The sequence below is a fragment of the Opisthocomus hoazin genome, chromosome 3 (assembly GCF_030867145.1).
Source record: "Opisthocomus hoazin isolate bOpiHoa1 chromosome 3, bOpiHoa1.hap1, whole genome shotgun sequence".
NCBI lineage: Eukaryota > Metazoa > Chordata > Aves > Opisthocomiformes > Opisthocomidae > Opisthocomus > Opisthocomus hoazin.
This window is the reverse complement of record NC_134416.1, coordinates 15,777,523-15,796,065: the sequence shown is the minus strand read 5'-3', so window position 1 is coordinate 15,796,065 and position 18,543 is coordinate 15,777,523. Positions and strand designations below refer to the sequence as shown.

General features: G+C 44.8%; 1 protein-coding gene across 1 annotated transcript in view; it reads left to right on the top strand.

Annotated features, from left to right (window-relative positions):
* Nucleotides 1-18,543, top strand: part of DEPTOR (DEP domain containing MTOR interacting protein) — an 83,217-nt gene that overhangs the window by 41,295 nt on the left and 23,379 nt on the right. The window contains exons 5-7 of the mRNA XM_075415634.1: nt 14,042-14,227; nt 14,867-15,001; nt 18,305-18,375. Coding sequence (XP_075271749.1) covers nt 14,042-14,227; nt 14,867-15,001; nt 18,305-18,375 — 392 coding nt within the window. The remainder of the gene's footprint in view (nt 1-14,041; nt 14,228-14,866; nt 15,002-18,304; nt 18,376-18,543) is intronic.

Here is an 18,543-nt window from a genome sequence, read left to right as displayed (position 1 = left end):
GGCTGAGGGGAGACCTTATTGCTCTCTACAACTACCCGAAAGGAGGTTGTAGTGAGGTGGGTGTTGATCTTTTCTCCCAAGTAACTAGCGATAGGACGAGAGGCAGTGGCCTCAAGTTGCATCAGGGGAGGTTCAGATTGGATATTAGGAAAAATTTCTTTACTGCAAGAGTGGTCAGGCATTGGAACAGGCTGCCCAGGGAGGTGGTGGAGTCACCATCCCTGGAGGTGTTCAAAAAACACGTAGATGTGGCACTTCAGGGTATGGTTTAGTAGGCATGGTGGTATTGGGTGGATGGTTGGACTTGATGATCTTAGATGTCTTTTCCAACCTATGATTCTATGATTCCTCACTCAGCTCTTATTGGGCAAAGATAACTCAGCTGACTTGATGGGGAATCTGGAAGTAAAGCAAAAGTCAGTTATGTCCTTGAGATTTATCTTTACCGGTGGACATGTTTTGTGCATACTCCTAAGCAGGAGATTTCATTCTCCTCTGGATTTCTCCAAAATAATTTGTCTAGGTGGTGTTAGGAATATTGATGACAGTAATAGCAGAATTAACAGAGCTGATGTAGAGTGCACCTTAGCAAGTGGGTGTGATCTTTACAGTCTGAAGGCTTATGTAATGCTGGCTTCCTATATGTAGGGAGCTTGAAATGAGAACTCACAGTACAGAACTGGGAATATAAACTGTAGAAAGGCAGGAGTGGTATTTTCTCCCATCTCAATGAATTCTAGGTCCAATTACCAAAAAAAAAAGGTATTTTTCCATCTCCTAGTACCGTAAATTCATTTCACCATACTATGCTTCCTTTGGTTTGTATCTCATCAGCAATACCAAAATCTCACCTGACACTAATTGGCATCCTTGTTGGCAGAACCAGCAGAAAGACTCTCGACTGAACAGGAGTGGTAATAAAAATATTTTCCTGCCCTAAAGGGAATCTTTTGCTAGCGGTATTGCTTGATATCCACAATATGGAATAAATGAAAGCTTGCTCTGCTATTCTTATGAAGTATTTATTACCTTACCTAATGCAATAGAAAGTTATGGAAATAGATGCATCAAGTTGCCAATCTCAGTAGTAGTTTTCCAGCCACAACTGAATTGTGCAACTTATTTTTACTGATAATGACTTTCATTTCAATTACTCAGAGAAGCTGTATTCTGCAGCTGAGGTACTGTATTCAAAACACCTTCCTGACACACTTATCTTCACTTTAATTGGCCAGACACAAACCAAGTTTCACACAGGAAACAAACACTGATGCTAATTTTAAAAAGGAAAACAGTGGTTTAAGGGGAATTGTATAAATGCTGTAAAAACATCAAATGTTTCGGTTTAAAAATAATCTTCCTGATCTCTTTGGGCATATATAACTAGACCTATTTCCCCTGCCATACATGAAAATGATGAAATGTGCTTAAGTGCTGAATTGCTTCCTTCCAAAATCCCACTGGCACATACAAATCGTAACCCACAAACCACCATTTTCGCAAATAGGAGCCAGATGTCCTTTCCTATGAACTGGTACCCCCAGGTACTATGGAATAAAAAAAATATCTAAGTAGCAGGGTGTTATGCACTGTACATTTCTTGAAGGCTTGTGTTGGCTGTATAGTTGCCAGTAGTTATTCCACACTTGTGAGCACTGATGGGCTTCACCAGAATATAGGAATAAATATTGTGTGAAGAATTATAAACACGGTGATGCACATCCAATAAGGATAGGGACAAAAGGTGTGCAGAACATATTTCTCAGCTGTAGAAAAGCCCATTTCTGGTATGGTAGGTGTGTAGAGCTTTGTAATATTAACAGATAAAACTGTCCTCCAGGAGACTGGATCTTTTCTAGTTCTTCATACAGAAATGGTGAGACAGACTAGCTACCATGGTCAAATTTCATGTGCAGCAAGAGAAGAAAGAAGTCCTCTGCCAGATCCAGGGTAGATCAGACCAAGGCGAGGATGGGCTAAGGGCAGGCAGAGGACAGCGTGAGCAGTCACAGCCCTTGCTCAGTCTGGAAAACAGAGACACTGACATGTCCAAGGAGGAATGAGGGTGTCCACAGAGCTTTTTCTGCCATTGTTTTTTGGCTCGTACTTGCTTACAGCACTTGCTACAGCACTTGCTCTGCACTTGCAGCCCCAGCAGCAGAGCACCGCTGACATGACAGGCTAAGGCCTCCTGCTCTCCTCCCAGGACTCATTGGGCATGGAAGCTGGGGGGATAAAGAAATATCTGCCCGCCTTGCAGAAAGGTTTAAGGTCTGGAATCTCAAGTGCTAAATACTTTCCATTTAAAATCTGGTTGTTACTATTAAGAGGAACCTATGCGTTCTTAGGATAGCACCTGCACTTTGCAAGCTGAGTATTTGCATTTCTTCTGTGACAGTGACCAAACGATAGCACATTTAGAAATACTTTTCAATATGTTGTGGAGTGTAAGCACACAGACAGTACGGCATGTGCCGCTTTCCTGGTCGAGCCTGCGTGAAGCGTGGGTCTGAGCCGCAGCTCTTGCCTTCCCATGCCAGATCAGATCTCTCTCTTTTGCTGTTGCTGTTTCGCAAGCGGCTGCTTAGCTTCGAGTGCATGTGCTTGGTGGTGTTCCCTCTCTGACATCCCTCCAGCGCCTTCCCCAGGCAGTGACCGCAGCACGGTTCAGCACAAAGTGGTTTGCGTGGCTGCCTGCTCTGCTCCAGGGAGGTTGGGGTGCAGATTCCCAGCCTCAGACTGGCAAAGGAAAACGTGTGTGATGGATTCTGGAAGGGCCATAGACTTTCCTGAATGAGTGAGGGGTAGAAAGATCTCTTTTGGAGACGGCTGGCTGGCAGACAGAATCATAGAAGCAGAATCATAGAATGCTTTGGGTTGGAAGGGACCTTTGGAGGTCAGCTAGCCCAACCCCCCTGCAGTGAGCAGGGACATTTTCAACCAGACCATGTTGCTCAGAGCCCTGTCCAGCCTGTCCTTGAATGTTTCCAGGGAAGGGGCCTCCACTACCACTCTGGGCAACCCATTCTAGTGTTTCACCTCCCTCATGGTTAAACATTTCTTCCTTATATCCAGTCTAAATCTAACCTCCCTTAGTTTAAAGCCATTGCTCCTTGTCCTATCGCAACAGGCCCTGCAATTCCTTTGAAACATTTTATCAGTGCTATGATTTTATAATGGTAGTAAATATGTGGTAAAGATGTCTTAGGTAGGATATAAGTGTCTTCTGCACCCACCCCCCTTTATAATACCTTTCAGCTTTATAAAGTTTTATTGAGTTAATTGCACTTGGCCAGACCTGGTGCGTTCAAGGCAGGCACGTGTTCTGCTGGCTTAGCATAGAAGCAGGTGCTTTCCACCTCTCAAGAGTTAATCTTTTATCAGCAAAACTCCGCTGTGCAAATTACTTTCAAAGATGATAACAAACATTTTGTAGTGACTTAGTGAGAACAGTAAATATTGACATATGCTATCTCCCTGTCTCTGCACAGAAGTCTTAAAACGTATATTCAATTTTCCCTATTATTTGCAAGGACTCTGTACCTTTATGCAGCATAATTTCCTCTACCAAGACAATCAGTGCAATTAGTTTTAAGCGTCAAGATACATGATGTAGATGAAACTTTGTTATAATTGTGGAAGTAGATTAAATATCTAACAAAGTATTATTTCTTTTCCTTTTGTTGAAAAGCTGTCCCTCTCATCTAAAATTTATGGAAATTGTAAAGTACGTGTTCCTACACTTATTTTAGATGTCCAGTTGTTTGTGATTAGCTGACATTTCTTACTTTGTAAGTGAAAACTTGCCATATGTGTGAAATATACACTTCTTCCTTAGTTTGAGATTTCTCTTTGGAACCCCTTTTCTTGGAAATACCAATTACAGGTAGCAATTTATAAGTACCATTGAACCATCCCATAAAACTTAAATGGTCATAGGTTTTCTCCATCTGAATTAACAAATGATTTTTTTTAATATAATTTTTGTAGTTGATCAAAGACCTAGATCACGTCAGCTGTTGGATATATCCCAGTGTTCATTGTGCATACTCCATGCTAAAAATTATAAAACATCATATTTTTACAGATGGTGCCTTGATTTATCTCAGTAAAACACACACCTTCAGTTAGTCTTTGAAGTCCTGCAACACAACTTTGTTTTTATTCTAAGCCCAGTTCCCCCCATGCCGATGCCATGCAGAGGCACTCAGTTGTTTGTTTGTGTGGCAGTTCTTCCCTGGCGGTTCCCGTACATAGGGACAGTAACCTCAACCACGGTAATTCATCTGCTTATGTTAGATCTGGAGACCACTTTGTGTATTTTTCATGATTTTGCCCTGGTAGGAAAGTCGGAGAGTAAGAACTTCATATATAATTGTATAATCTTCCGGCTTCCTATTCTGTCGGCTTCTCATTGCTTTCTTCTTGCAGTTGTCTTTATCTAAAGCAGGAATGGGCTTGGTTTTTGAGAGAGCCACACACTCTATGCATTATGTAAACAACCCATGGAGACTTCTTTTCACAATAACTACCAAATTCTATTTTTCTGACAGAGAATAGGTTTCAGTTTTTAACATCTGCAACGGAAAAAAAGATACCCAGATGGGCCTTTTCATCTTCTGCTTCCCTTGCCACAGTCTGTACTTTCCATACTTTATTTGGAAGCAAAGAAAAGCAGTTGGCTATGTTCTGTAAACTTGCTAAATTAAAGACGATAAATCCTCATACACAAACTGAAAAGACTGCTGAAATGTGTGTGATTCAACACTGGCTTTTCACGCTAGAGTAAGCCACGAGTATATGAAAATAGACTGCAAATAGATGGCAAACCTACTGGAAAGACAAAATGTGTATAGAAACACTTATCTGCATACCTGTTTTAAGGCAGCTGAAATAAAACGTTAATGCACTGAGCAGAACATAACACTTTAATAAGAGCAGGATACGCTGTATTTCAGTTCCCAAGGAACTTTCATTAGTTGTCTATTGTAATCCTGATCCTTTAAAGGCAGTATAAAAATTGTCTAGACTTTTTTGCACTACATGAATGTACTGCAGTTCATTGAAACAGCTCCACAGACATGGTTCTCTAATTATACCACAGCTTTTTTTCTGGACTTACTTACAGGTCCAGGACCTGCTTACTTCTGGACATGCTTACTGGCTTCACCCTTGGCTAGGATGAGCTGGAACAGCTCTCTGGATTTTGTATTTCAGTGTCAGGATCTGCCTTGCAGTTTTACATGGGAGGGTCAATATAAACCAGAGCAGTGCAAGCTCAGATCTGTTGTCCTTTTAAAGCAAATTCCTTATAATTCAAATGAAAAAACAATACCATTTCGTACAGCTGCACTGCCAAGAGTTTAACATGCTGGTTGAGTACATTCGCAGGTGGGCTTATCTACATCTATGTAGCACAATACATTCATAAAAGGTGGAAAGGCAAGTGTTGTGTTTGTACGGTGCAGGGAATCCAGGACCCAAGGCGCTGTGCTCGCTGAACATCTGTAGTCTCTCTTCCTCGATTTGAGGGAGCTCCAAGCAGGTGGAATTCATCAATGTGTAAAAGGAAACTAATCTGAATAGGTGCCATTATTAAAATGCATTTGCAGATGCCAGATTAGCCTTAGGAAAACAGGAAGGCTTTGAGAGGAGTGGGAAAAGCATTGTCCAATGCAGAATAAAGTGTCGGTTATTCTCCTCCGGCTGCACGTGCGTTGGTGCAAGGCAGGAGTGGGAGAGGGATGGGGCCGGAGCGGCGGGGTCATGCTGCAGAGGTGGGCAGCACGGATCTGGGGTGAGGACCGACCGAAAGCCCAGCAACCGCTTCTCTGGCAAGGGGCCGAAATCGAGCTGGCAAACGGCCGGAGGCACAGGGGAGCTGGGCTCAGCAAGCTGTCTGCTGTCCATGGAGACAGGCGGTTTTTAAGGAACCGTTATTCTACAGCATTGATTTCTTTCCTTCCCTTTTAAACACCAGTTCTGCTTAAAAGAGGGAAGCGAGGAAGCAAAAGGACACGGGGCTGGAGCCAGACCCTTCCCCAGGTACGCTTTGGGAGCTGGTGGGAACAGCTCAGGGTGTGCCCTCTTTCAGATAAACCAGCAGCTCCTCATCGCTCCCTGCAGCCCGCCAGCACGTGTGTCATCATCCTGCGTTCGTTTTCAGGATGACATCAACTCTTTTGGGCAATGTGTTGCCTCTTCAGAGGTCCAAACTGGTATGGTCATCTGAGACTTGCTCCACAAAGGGGCAGACCATCACAGCCAGTAATAGTGAGGGTCCAGAACGATGTCCTGCAGTCTTAAACTGGGTTTAACATCATTTTAACAGAGGAAACTACCTCAATGAAAAGATAAAGTATACTTGCAAATAAACTGAGGTCGCTGTCTCGTGCGGCGAAAGGCTTGGAAATGTGCTGTGCACCGCTGGAAAGAGTTCAGTGCGGCTTTTGCCTTTACATGGGGAAAGACGTGACATAGCAGCGCTGAAAACTCCGTATACTCTGCTAAGGCTTTCGTAACCTCTTCCTCTTAACCCCAGCACGAGCACACGCTCACACAAACGAGCGCACACTTCGACATGTCCTCTGCTCGCTGGCGGAAAGCCGTTCGTCCGGCTCCTCGGGGAACTTTGATCCCTTTCCCAGCACTCCCTGGACACGGAGCAGCCATCCCCCAGCTCCAGCCACGGGCTCGCTTGGTGACAGCGTTGTGTTTCTGGGCAAGCGCAGATGCAGCAGCTGGAGCGCGTCGCTGGATGTGGCCTGCTGGGAACGGCAGCTTTCGGCTGATAGAAAGCATCTGTCACCGTGATAGAGATGCGCGCGGATTATCAGCGCTAAAAATCACAGGGAGCTGAAGTGGTGGGAGGGATCTGGGGCAAAAGCCAGTTATGAAAAAGGCCTAATTTTTAAGGCATGAGTCACATCATTTATGAAAATAGGCTTTTGTACTTTCTAAAGCCTCCTCAGTTCTATGAAATCAATGTAAAGCTAATTTTTCTATCATCATCTCTGCTGTGCATCAGCCTCCTTGCAAAAAGAAAAAAAAAAAGGCTGTTTGGGCCCTGTGCAGATCCCAGGATTTTATATCAGAATTAGAAGCAGAAAGAAGATTTGCATGGATGTTGCAACTTATATTTTACGTATCTGGACAGAAACTGTGAAGCTGCCAGGCACAAGAACTGCCAAAGCTGCAACATTAGGTGCTCCCGATCTGAGAAATGCAAAAATACGTAATCTGATTTTTTTATTCGTAACAGTAATGTAAATGGGGAATGACCAGCTAAAATCCTTGCCAGTGAAATTTGCAGACTCTATGGACAGATGAGACAGTAAACAAATAATTGAACTCTGTTAGTCAAATGGTCATTTCCCAAAAAGAGGTATGTTTTCATATAATTAATGGTATAACTAGAAGGCCATACATCTAGGAAATTACCATACAAGTTCTGCTCGGTGGTGTGAAGCAACACTGTGCAGGGAAGGGAGGATGTACAGGGCACAAATTGTTCCCAGCTTATGCTTTTTGTGCAGTACAGTAGTAGTACCTACTGCTATGAGCCTGAGCTGTACAAAAAGGATGACAGTGAGTAAGAGAAGGGGAGTGAAGTTGTAACTGAGCATGCAGTTCTGAGAGCCAGATATTAGGAAGGATAAAGCAATTCTGAAGGGGGCTCGAGAAGGGCTTAAAAAAAAAGTCAGAATTCAAGGGGTGTTATTTATTCAGCTGATCAATGATATATTTGAGAGCTGACTTCATCACTTCACAGAGGTTTCTGACTAGATCTTATGTGACTTTCTGATGAAGGTGTGACAAAGTCCAGGGATTAGCAGCTAAAGTTAAACAAATTCAGCCTAGAGCTAAATCTTTATTGCCTGGCAGGGAAAGTAACTGAAGGCTTGAACAGCTCGTCAGGGGAAGAGTAAAGTGGTCACTACAGGCTGCTTTGAAGTACTAGTAAACTCTGGTTTTGTAAGATTAAAAGATAGCTTTTAAATTCTGTTTCTGCAGGAAATTTTGTGGCCTCTGTGTGTGTGAGATTAGGCTGGTGGGTTGTGACCGTACCTCCAAAGTTTGACATCAGTGACTGAATTAAGGTTGGTGCCTTTCGCTCCAGGACCAGAAATGCTCCTGTGTGCTTTTATGATCTTGGAGGTTGCCAGTCACCATATTTTTGCTTTACTCCCTTTGGTACATTTCTTTCTGTTGCATAAGGTGCACATCGTAACACTGAACGTGTTGCCACATGAGCACTGGTGAATGAAATTGGAAGGAGAAACCCCCGAAGTCACCCCACCTTGCTCTTTACATCACCCTCATCATGTACAAATACAGGTCCTCATCCTTGTCAGCCATGGCCTGAAACAGGTGCCGGTTTGCTTTTCTGTGCTGCATTAGGCAGGACAGTGAAGAAATTCAGGAGTAGTTAAGTCAATCCCTATCCAGAGGCAGCAGCTTCCATGAAAGGATCAGATACCTGGAGCAGGAGCCTTGTTGGGCACCACGAGTTTATCTGCTGCTGCCTCTGAGGCAACACTCCACATTAGCTCAGGGTAACAACCTCTAAATTACCTTTAAAGAAGTCCCTCCCAAGCAAGTCTGTGCAGCCCTCTCAGCATTCTGCAGTCAGCTTGGAAAAGTTTTTCACTCCTGTTTTTCTCTGCTGATTGCAGCAAAACACGGACTGTTACAGCAGCTGAGCTGAGCACCCATGTCTGCGCCAGTAGCTCTCACCCGGTACGCACCAAGCGTAACAAAACCATAGTTATGATTTATCAAGGGCAAGAGCATGAGTAGCTCCTCCTGGTTAGTGCTGAAAGCCAGCCCCCACACCTGAGGAGCGCTTCCGAGACAGCCTGCACCCGTGTCTGCTTCCCCCTCCTCAGCCTCCTCCTTCTGATCCACAGTCTGGGAATCGCTTCTCCCACACCGTTCCAGATACACTTATCCTTAGGCAGAGCCAAAGCATGGACATTTCATCCCAAATCATGAACATGTCAGATGATTTGTGGAAAAAAAGAAAAGCCTCATGGGGCACACCATTAATTTTGGTGAGATATTTTATTGGATGATGTGGATACAAGGAGGCAGTCTGAGCTAACTACTCTGGTTTATTTTTTTTAACTTCTTACATATGCAAAAAGTTACATAGTGCTACAGATACTTTTATTTGCTTAAACTGAGGATGCACGCTCTTATTCTGACACTCTCACATGAAATGTGTACTGTCAGTAGAAACAAGGAATTAAACTGAAAATCAATGAGCTCTCCCGATTCTGTACAAATGCTACTTGTCATAAACGTTCTGGCTACAAACCCTTGGTTGTGTAAATCATATGCAAATATTCTACAGCGTACGATCATTGGTCTTACCTTTTCCACTTGTATTCATTTGTTGTATTAAAATCCACAATTCCATAGACTAAAATAGTTACAGCAGGGATGTATTACTTCAGTGTAAGACCTTAGTTTCACTACTGTAAGTATATAATATTACAATATTTTAGTCAAAACAAGTATTGTTATTTTAAAATGTGTTCCACTACCCTGGCATATAAAAAAGTTTATATTATGTAGTTTCATAGTTAATAATTATTCTAGAATTTCAGAGTGCTTTACGATGTCTGCAACGAGTGTGTGTTGATCTCTGATTATCATAATTTCTGAAGACTGTCAGAGCACTTCAGTTAATGACACAAACAGAACAGAATAGTTTTAATTAAAAACTGTAGTGCCATACTATTTAACTTGAATCAGAAACCATACTGATATTTCTTATATTGCAAATGATAAGCAACAGTAATTCTACTTCCAAGTGAGTGTTTGCGGGGCCTCTTTCACTGAACGTTGTGAATCCCACTAGTGTGCAGATTAAGCAGAGCTTGTCTGTTTAAGTTTCAGGGAACTCTTTAAGATGTCATTTGCAAAAAAAAGAAAAAAAAATTTTTTGTATTTGCGTCAGGTTATTCTAATAATGTGGTAGGCTATTGCTACTTTTACTTATTGTGTCAGTGGTCTGAAAATGAGACTGGCAGCAGCGAACACCTATGTATTAACTCTGCCTCTGACAGCAAATCCTTTTGTGAATGTAGGCAAGTCTCCAAATCTCTCCTCTCTATTTCCTTTCTTCAAAGATAGTGATCATTAGCAAGTGTTGTTTAGTGGTATGGCATACTATATGTGTCCAAACTCATGAGCACATCAGCAGCAGCATGTGCCTGCAATATTTGACATGCCAGGGCACAGTAACGAGTTGCTTGCAATGCTAAATTTGACTTAGCAAAGCCATTTTGCTCATGGAGAAGGCGGATGGCTGGTTCCAGGAAACAGCAGGTTCAGCATCAAAATGCAGTGGCACTGGCTCTTCTGAAGCTCCTTGACAGAGCCAGGCAATCTAGGTAACAGGGGTCTTTTCTGCAGAAGAGTTTTAAAACTCTACCTTTTTTCAAAGCTCTAGGAAATGCCCTCCAGCCTACGCCACATGGCGGGACTCTGGGTCAGGCAGCTCGGGCACAAGCATGTGCAGTTCAGAAAGGTCCCGTGTCCTGGTGATTTCTTGTGTCCCAGAGGCAAAAGATCCGTTTTAGTGGTGTCCCCCAGGGGTCAGTACTTGGCCCAGTCTTGTTCAACTACTTCGTCAATGACCTGGATGAAGAGTTAAGAGTGCACCCTCAGTAAGTTTGCTGATGACACAAAACTGGGAGGAGTGGTGGATACACCAGCAAGCTGTGCTGCCGTTCACTGAGACCTGGACAGGCTGGAGAGTTGGGCAGAGAGGAACCTGATGAAATTCAACAAGGGCAAGTGCAGGGTCCTGCACCTGGGAAGGAACAACCCCATGCACCAGTACAGGCTCGGGGCGGACCTGCTGGAGAGCAGCTCTGCGGAGAGGGACCTGAGTGTCGTGGTGGACAACAGGTTGACCGTGAGCCAGCAGTGTGCCCAGGCTGCCAAGAAGGCCGATGGTCTCCTGGGGTGCATTAAGAGGAGTGTGGCCAGCAGGTCGAAGGATGTTCTCCTCCCCCTCTACTCTGCCCTAGTGAGGCCCCATCTGGAGTACTGAGTCCAGTTCTGGGCTCCCCAGTTCAGGAAAGATGAGGAGCTACTGGAGAGAGTCCAGCGGAGGGCTATGAGGATGATGAGGGGACTGGAGCATCTCTCCAATGAGGAAAGGCTGAGGGAGCTGGTCTTGTTTAGTCTGAAGAAGAGAAGGCTGCGAGGGGACCTAATAAATGCTTATAAATATCTGAAGGGTGGGTGTCAGGAGGATGGGACCAAGCTCTTTTCAGTAGTGTCCAGTGACCAGACAAGGGGCAGCGGGCACAAACTGAAGCATAGGAAGTTCTGTCTGAACATGAGGAAGAACTTCTTCCCTCTGAGGGTGACGGAGCACTGGAACAGGCTGCCCAGGGAGGTTGTGGATTCTCCTTCTCTGGAGATATTCAAGACCCGCCTGGACAAGGTCCTGTGCAGCCTGCTGTAGGTGACCCTGCTTCGGCAGGGGGGTTGGACTAGATGACCCACAGAGGTCCCTTCCAACCCCTACCATTCTGTGATTCTGTGATTCTGTTTTTACAGAGTGTCCCCTCAATGGCAGTGACCCAGGCAGGCAAGAGAAATGCTTCTTTGTAAATGGACTTACAGTCTGGACCCGTATGGCAGTTTCTGTATCCATATGGAGGGCTGTGCCCTGAGGACCATGGCTAGGACTGGCCTCTTCTTTGCTGTCTGGGTGATGATAACTTACTTGATATCCCTAGCATTAATATTGTCTCTGAGACCACCAGCTGCTGGAGAAGGTGGCTGGGCTTTTTCCTCTTTGAGGCTATTCCTTCAGCTCACATGCACCAAATGACATATTGGAAGTTCATGTCTAAATGTAGCCTTTTTTGCAAGGCTACCGTGTCTGTGGACTACTTCTGTGGGGCTCATGGAGAACAATGTGGGCCATGTGGAGGTATTGCAGTGCCAAACACGAGTACGGGCTGGGCGGAGAGTGGCTTGAGAGCAGCCCTGAGGAGAAGGACTTGGGGGTACTGGTGGATCAGAAGCTCAACATGAGCCGGCAGTGTGCGCTTGCAGCCCAGAAAGCCAACTGTATCCTGGGCTGCACAAAAAGCAGTGTGGCCAGCAGGTCGAGGGAGGGGATTCTGCCCCTCTGCTTCGCTCTCGTGAGACCCCCCCTGGAGTACTGCGTCCAGCTCTGTGGCCCCCAGCATAAGAAGGACACGGACATGTTGGAGTGGCTCCAGAGGAGGGCCATGAAGATGATCAGAGGGCTGGAGTACCTCTCCTACGAGCACAGGCTGAGGGATTTGGAGCTGTTCAGCCTGGAGAAGACAAGGCTCTGGGGTGACCTTCTAGCAGCCTTCCAGTACCTGAAGGGGGCCTACAGGAAGCATGGGGAGGGACTTTTCACAAGGGTGCATAGTGATAGGACACAGGGGAATGGCTGTAAACTAAAAGAGGACAGATTTAGATTAGATATTAGGAAGAAATTCTTCACCATGAGGGCAGTGAAACACTGGCACATGTTGCCCAGCGAAGCTGTGGATGCCCCCTCCCTGGCAGTGTTCATGGCCAGGTTGAATGGAACTCTGAGCAACCTGATCTAGTGGAAGATGTCCCTGCTCATGGCCGGGGGTTTGGAACCAGATGATCTTCAAGGTCCCTTCCAACCCTTACCATGCTATGATTCTATGATTCTATGATTAAGAAGGGATGAGAGCAAGAAAGAGTGTGCTGGGGATGAGGATGAAGGGAGAAGGGGCCAGCAGAGCTCCAGGCTCTGGATCTGGTGTAGCAGCTTGGGCTCTGCTGCTTTTGGACCCTATGTGCTGGGCACAGCTGAGACCATGGCAAAAGTTTGGTGTCTGCAGTAGGAGGCTGAGGCGAGATGACTGAGTCATATACTCAAAGACTTGGCTGACCTCTGAGTGCATATCTGTGTTGTTGTTTACACTTTACATATAAATATGTATAACCCATCAGTTCTTATGATGGAAGAAATGCAATTTATGAACTAGGTAAATCCAGAACCTAGATCCTTCATGGAAAAGGTGAACTGTGGAAAATCATTTCTGTGGAACGTGATCACAGGAGCTAGGTGAAAATGCATCCAGAAGATCTACTGCAGCTATTTGAGATCCTGCAGAACTAATGCAGGGAGTCCTCCAGGGGGCTTTCCTGCCATCAAGCCCTGAAGGAGTCAGAGCGCTTTCGGGACCTGGCACAGAGCTCCATCCGACTGCTGCATTTTTCATCGCTATTAAGATGCAGCATCAGTGGCAGCAAACAGGCAGCCGTTACGGTGATGCTGCAGTCTGCGGGTAGGCTCAGTGCTTTTGCTCTGACACCAGCAACCTGGGATTTGCTCGCAGTGTCAAAACAGGTTGTAATTAAGACTTCTGTTCATTATGTAAGAAATGATTTTTGGCCGGGTGCCTGTTCCCAGACCGCGCGTATCCGTGCGAAGGGGAGGAAGTGGCCTGCAGGAAGTGTCTGGGACACGGTGTCTGTGGTGAACAAGACAAAGGAAATTCACAGGTCTCCACTCTGCTGCCACGTAGCTCCGAGTGAGGTAGCGAGAGCTCCCAGGGGCTGCCCTAGACCGAGGCATTTACGAAAAACTCTGTGTGAGGAGCTAAGCCTGGTCTGTAGTGACCAGCAGCAGCAAACGGCATACAGAGGGAGCATGCGTGGAGATGGACTGTTACGCAACCTGTCACAGAAAGATAAAGTACTTCCATTTCCACTTGACAGAAAGAAGTGCTTGTCATTAATCAAGGCAGTGTAAAAGATTCCTCTCAGCAATAGCCACTAAAGTCCCTACTTTGTTATCAATGCTATAAAAGCATGTATATTGAAGCTACCCATGAAAAGCTGACCTCCTTCCTCCTGTTTCTGAGTCTGGAGAGGGGAGGGGAGAGCTCCAGGTGTTGCTTGCTTGCACCAAGGTGTGCAGGGCACACACTGCAGATAGGTGTCCTTTGATTTCAGTCCTGCCAGACACAGACTTTCTATCGGTTTCTTTTCCTAGTGTCCAACAAGCACCATTTTATGGACAGCAACTTGCTCTACCAGTGCAGAATGAATTTCCGGCGGCGGCGGCGATTAATGGAGCTCCTCACTGAGAAATCTCGCTTGATGCCAGAAAGCCATGACAGCCCATTTTGCCTGCGCAAGCAGAACCACGACAACAGAAAACACACCAGTTTTCTCTCAGGTGACTCATCAGCTACGGTGCTGGGGTCTTAAACAATCCTTTCTGGACAAGGGGTTGCAGTGTTTATCTGAAAAAAGAAGGGTAGAGTGTCATGTGTCCCTGTTCGTCAGGATTGTCCATTCACTCAGTTTACCAAATCTGTACCTCCCTGGGGTGGTTTTGCACCTGTATCAGTAGCATGTCAGATGCTGATCAAAAATCAGTGTCCATGAGCAAACAGAACAGGTTAAAATCCCCCCAAGCCCAAAGTAATTAGTCAAATATTCTATTTAGAGTTTTCAACAAGAGTAAAAATGAGGGGAGGAGGTCCTGAAGCATTTGCTATGCAGCCAATATCCAGTGAGATCCAAAAGAATAAATGGGAAGTAGATGGAAAAATGGAAAAAATTATTTCCCTTTATTGAAAAGCCTCCTAGAAGACACTGCAACGGGAGCAGTTCAGCCATCGTGTTAGTTACAGTATGCATGAGTATATCATAGTCATGCTGTGCCTCTTCTAACTCTGTAAAACACACTAGCCCCTTCCCAGTGTTGTCAGTAAAAGCATAACTTACTGCTATTGTTTTAAAGAAACCAGGGATATGGGTTTAATAATTGACACGGGTTCCCTTTCTCTCTGCATTTTCTCTCCGTTTGTAGTGAGTCCCACCAAGGAGATAAAGATCGTGTCGGCGGTACGGAGGAGCAGCATGAGCAGCTGTGGCAGCAGCGGGTACTTCAGCAGTAGCCCAACGCTCAGCAGCAGCCCCCCCGTGCTCTGCAACCCCAAATCTGGTGAGCACCAGCGTCGCAGACATCTGTCTGGGGAGAAGGCAATGTGAAGAATGCCTAGCATCGTGCCTAAGTTTATCTTTTCAAGGATGTATTAAAAATTCACAGTGTCACAGGTTTTGTAGGCCAGAAGGGACTGTTATCATCCTCTGCTGAACACAAGCCAGATGTCTGCCTCCAGTAATCTCTGCAGCAAGCCCGTAATTGCAGTTTGAGCTGCAGTTTGTCTCTTAGGAGGACATGCAGTCAGACAACCGGATTTGCCTCTTTGGTGCCAAGCTCTGAACCAATTCAAATCTCCTCCTGGGGTCATTCCTGGACGGTGCACGTCCGAGGAGAGTTTATCCAGTGGCAGCTGGAGTTGCTATGAAATTACACAACTCAGAAAACAGCAGCCTCTCAAAAAAGAGGCAGCATTGTTTCAGCCTGCCAGGGACCATTTCGACATTTTTGTTTGTTTAGGTCTTACACCGGTCTGTTTAGGAAGGTAAAGGTAGTGTTGAAATATACTCGCCTTTTGAAAGGATTTCCTATCCTGTGCCAGAAGGTTAAACACACCCATTCTTCCACAGTCCACTTAAAATTGTTTCTTACTATACATCTGGGAAGGGGAAAAGAGACCAGGATAGCTATTGTTTCAGCTTCTCCGTTACCCTCAGAAACAGCCCTGAATTTCCTTATTATTTCAAATTTACCGGGTCTCTGCCACCGGTGTGAGGAGTGCTGTGCAGCGGTGAAAGGCCTCAGTGGAGATGTGTAAGCTTTGCTTTCAAAGGGATGCTGGCATTTGAAATGGTTACTAAAGAGTGTCTCAAGCACTACGTGAGTCCCGTTCAAAACGTTGACAGTTTACTCTGGAGATGAGTGAGCCAAAGTGCATTTTGTTCCTGCTATGCAGAGCGGCCATCAGAAACAGAGGACAGGTTACGGGGATGTTTTCTCCCTTTCTCCTTTTAGTGCGTTTCTCCCCCTCTCCTTAGGCTCTGCTGGGCATTCAGTGTGAGGGTCTAAATTAAAATAATTTGAAGGACTCAGCGTGATTGAAGAAGCCATAACCCCCTACACCAGACTTGCTGCCCAACTTGGGGGGACCGCGCGCAGTGCTGGTGGTTGTTGCATCCTTGGAGTACGTTGCTGTTGGGCGTTCGGCAGCACCTCCCGATGTGTTTACCCCTGTATGCAGTGGGTTTGCCCCAATAGGAAGAGTGCCAGTGTCATGTTTTGGCAGAAAATCTCTCAGGTATACTTCCCAGACACACTAGATTTTGTATGGGGAGATCTTCGGACCCAGTACATCATTAATTACATCCTGGAATATTTTCTGGGACAGATCCAACAGCATTCATGCACTGTCCATAAACGTCTGTGTTATCCGAAGTATGCCGACTATTCCGTTCTTTTATGGTTCTGATTATATACAAAGTGTCAACCCATGAGTAGTGAGAACAAGTTTATTTTAATGCAGCTGATTACACAACACTGGAAGAAAAGGGATAGGCTGATGTTGCCCTTGCATAAATTCTTTATTTTTTAAAAGAAATTCTCCCTTAGGACTAGTTTTCAAACTTGGAAGAGCTGTAATGGGCTCGTATTTGAAAGAAGACAGCAACGATCTTATAAACAGACTTATTTTTAAGAATTATACAATTACTGGCAATGTAGGGTAATTTCTCCCATAGCGCAAGTGCGGATCCACATGTCATCTCACTTGGGTTAACATAAGGCTGTGAGATGTAAATGTTACAGAGGAATTCTTAATCCTCTGCTGGACTATAAAGTGATTTTTTTCACGAATATTTTCCTGCTATCCAGACCCAGAGCATGTTGCTGAACTGTGGGCTAATAAACATAAGGCAGAGATATATTTATTGTCAGATGAGTTCTCTTGCAGACAAACACTTAAAAAACCCCCAGGTCATGACTTGACCAGTCATGCAGAAAAACAATCATCAAACAAAAAAAAATTCTGGAGGTGTAATGAAGGGAGGCACGCAAGGGAGTTGTGTGTGGATGATTTACCTAATTCTGATTTGTCGAATGAGCATAATCATTCAGATTTTTTACATTGACCAAGCATGCTCTGCAAAGCGTAATGCTGGCTAAATGACAGTTTGTCAAAATCCATGGGAAAGTAAAAAAAAACCCATATTGGTTTGTATGCTAGAATTCTCCCCGCTCCCATGAATGTCATTAAGAAACTCATGAACGTCTTTGAATACCATCTGTGAGAAATTTTATCTTCCACCTGTGACTGAAAAGTCAGGTATCATCAAATCTGTTTATCACTGAAAGAAATGCAGCCGTAATTTTAGAGGTGAAGCAGGCAAATACGGTGAACGACATACATCTTCCCATTGTCCTCCATCTTGTGAAGAATTTATAGACAGATAAAAACTAGTGCACAGAATGGTATTAATTTGATTTCACAGAACTTTGCATTTACTTTTTTCAGGGGAAAGTTATCCCAATGCGTAGCAAGGCAATGGGGAATCACCTGCAGAAACTCACTGGTATTTCCTTTCATGTAAAATCCCAGCCAGCTACAGGTTACCTAGGCTGTCCCTGGATAAGATAGGGTTACGTATCTGGGCCTACAATTGCAGAAATCTCTTTGTTGGGATAATTTCTGATTCAAGCAGAATTTTCGTATTACTTAATTCTGTGATTCAAACCCAACTCAGATCATAGAATCATAGAATGCTTTGGGTTGGAAGGGACCTTTGGAGGTTGTCTAGCCCAACCCCTCTGCAGTGAGCAGGGATATCTTCAAACAGATCAAATTGCTCAGAGCCCCGTTCAGCCTGTCTTGAATGTCTCCAGGGATGGGGCCTCCAGTACCTCTCTGGGCAACCTGTTCCAGTGTTTCACCACCCTCATGATAAAAAATTTCCTCCTTATGTCCAGTCTATAAGATGAAACAGCAAAGAGCACCCAACATGCACAGAGCGATCCGGGAAGAAAAGCTGCTCTGTGCCAGGAAGGTCGGTCACTTGTTTCAACACTGGACACGGCAATAGCTGCTGCTGATATTTGTGATAGTGTTTAGTGGATCTTGACTGCAGACAGCAAAGTCACAAAGTCTGTTGGCTAAATGCCCCAATATTCCAAAGATCTCACCATTTGTACTCGGAGTTGTTCTGCAGTCTTTTCCTTGGCTCTTTTACTACTTTCCAGCAAGTCTGCAAGAACTGAAAGAGTATAGGAAGTGGGACCAAAAAGATGTTGTATCCCAACACTGTACTTTATTTATTAGGAGAAACTCCAGAGGAATGTTTGTATTGAATATTCATTTATGTATCTCTACAGTATTAAAGAGACCCGTGACTGCTGATGAGCTCTTGATTCCCGGAGCCCCATATGTCAGAAAAACTTTTACGGTATGTCTCCAGCATTTTTCTTTATTTTCTGCATGTTGCATGCATAAGGTAGTCCAAACAGACATTTTCTTTTTGCATTTGCTAAGGTTTGTACTTTAAAAACCCAAACTCTGTTATCAGTACTTCCACACATGTCAGGTCTGATTCTGCACTTGTTTATCCTGTCTT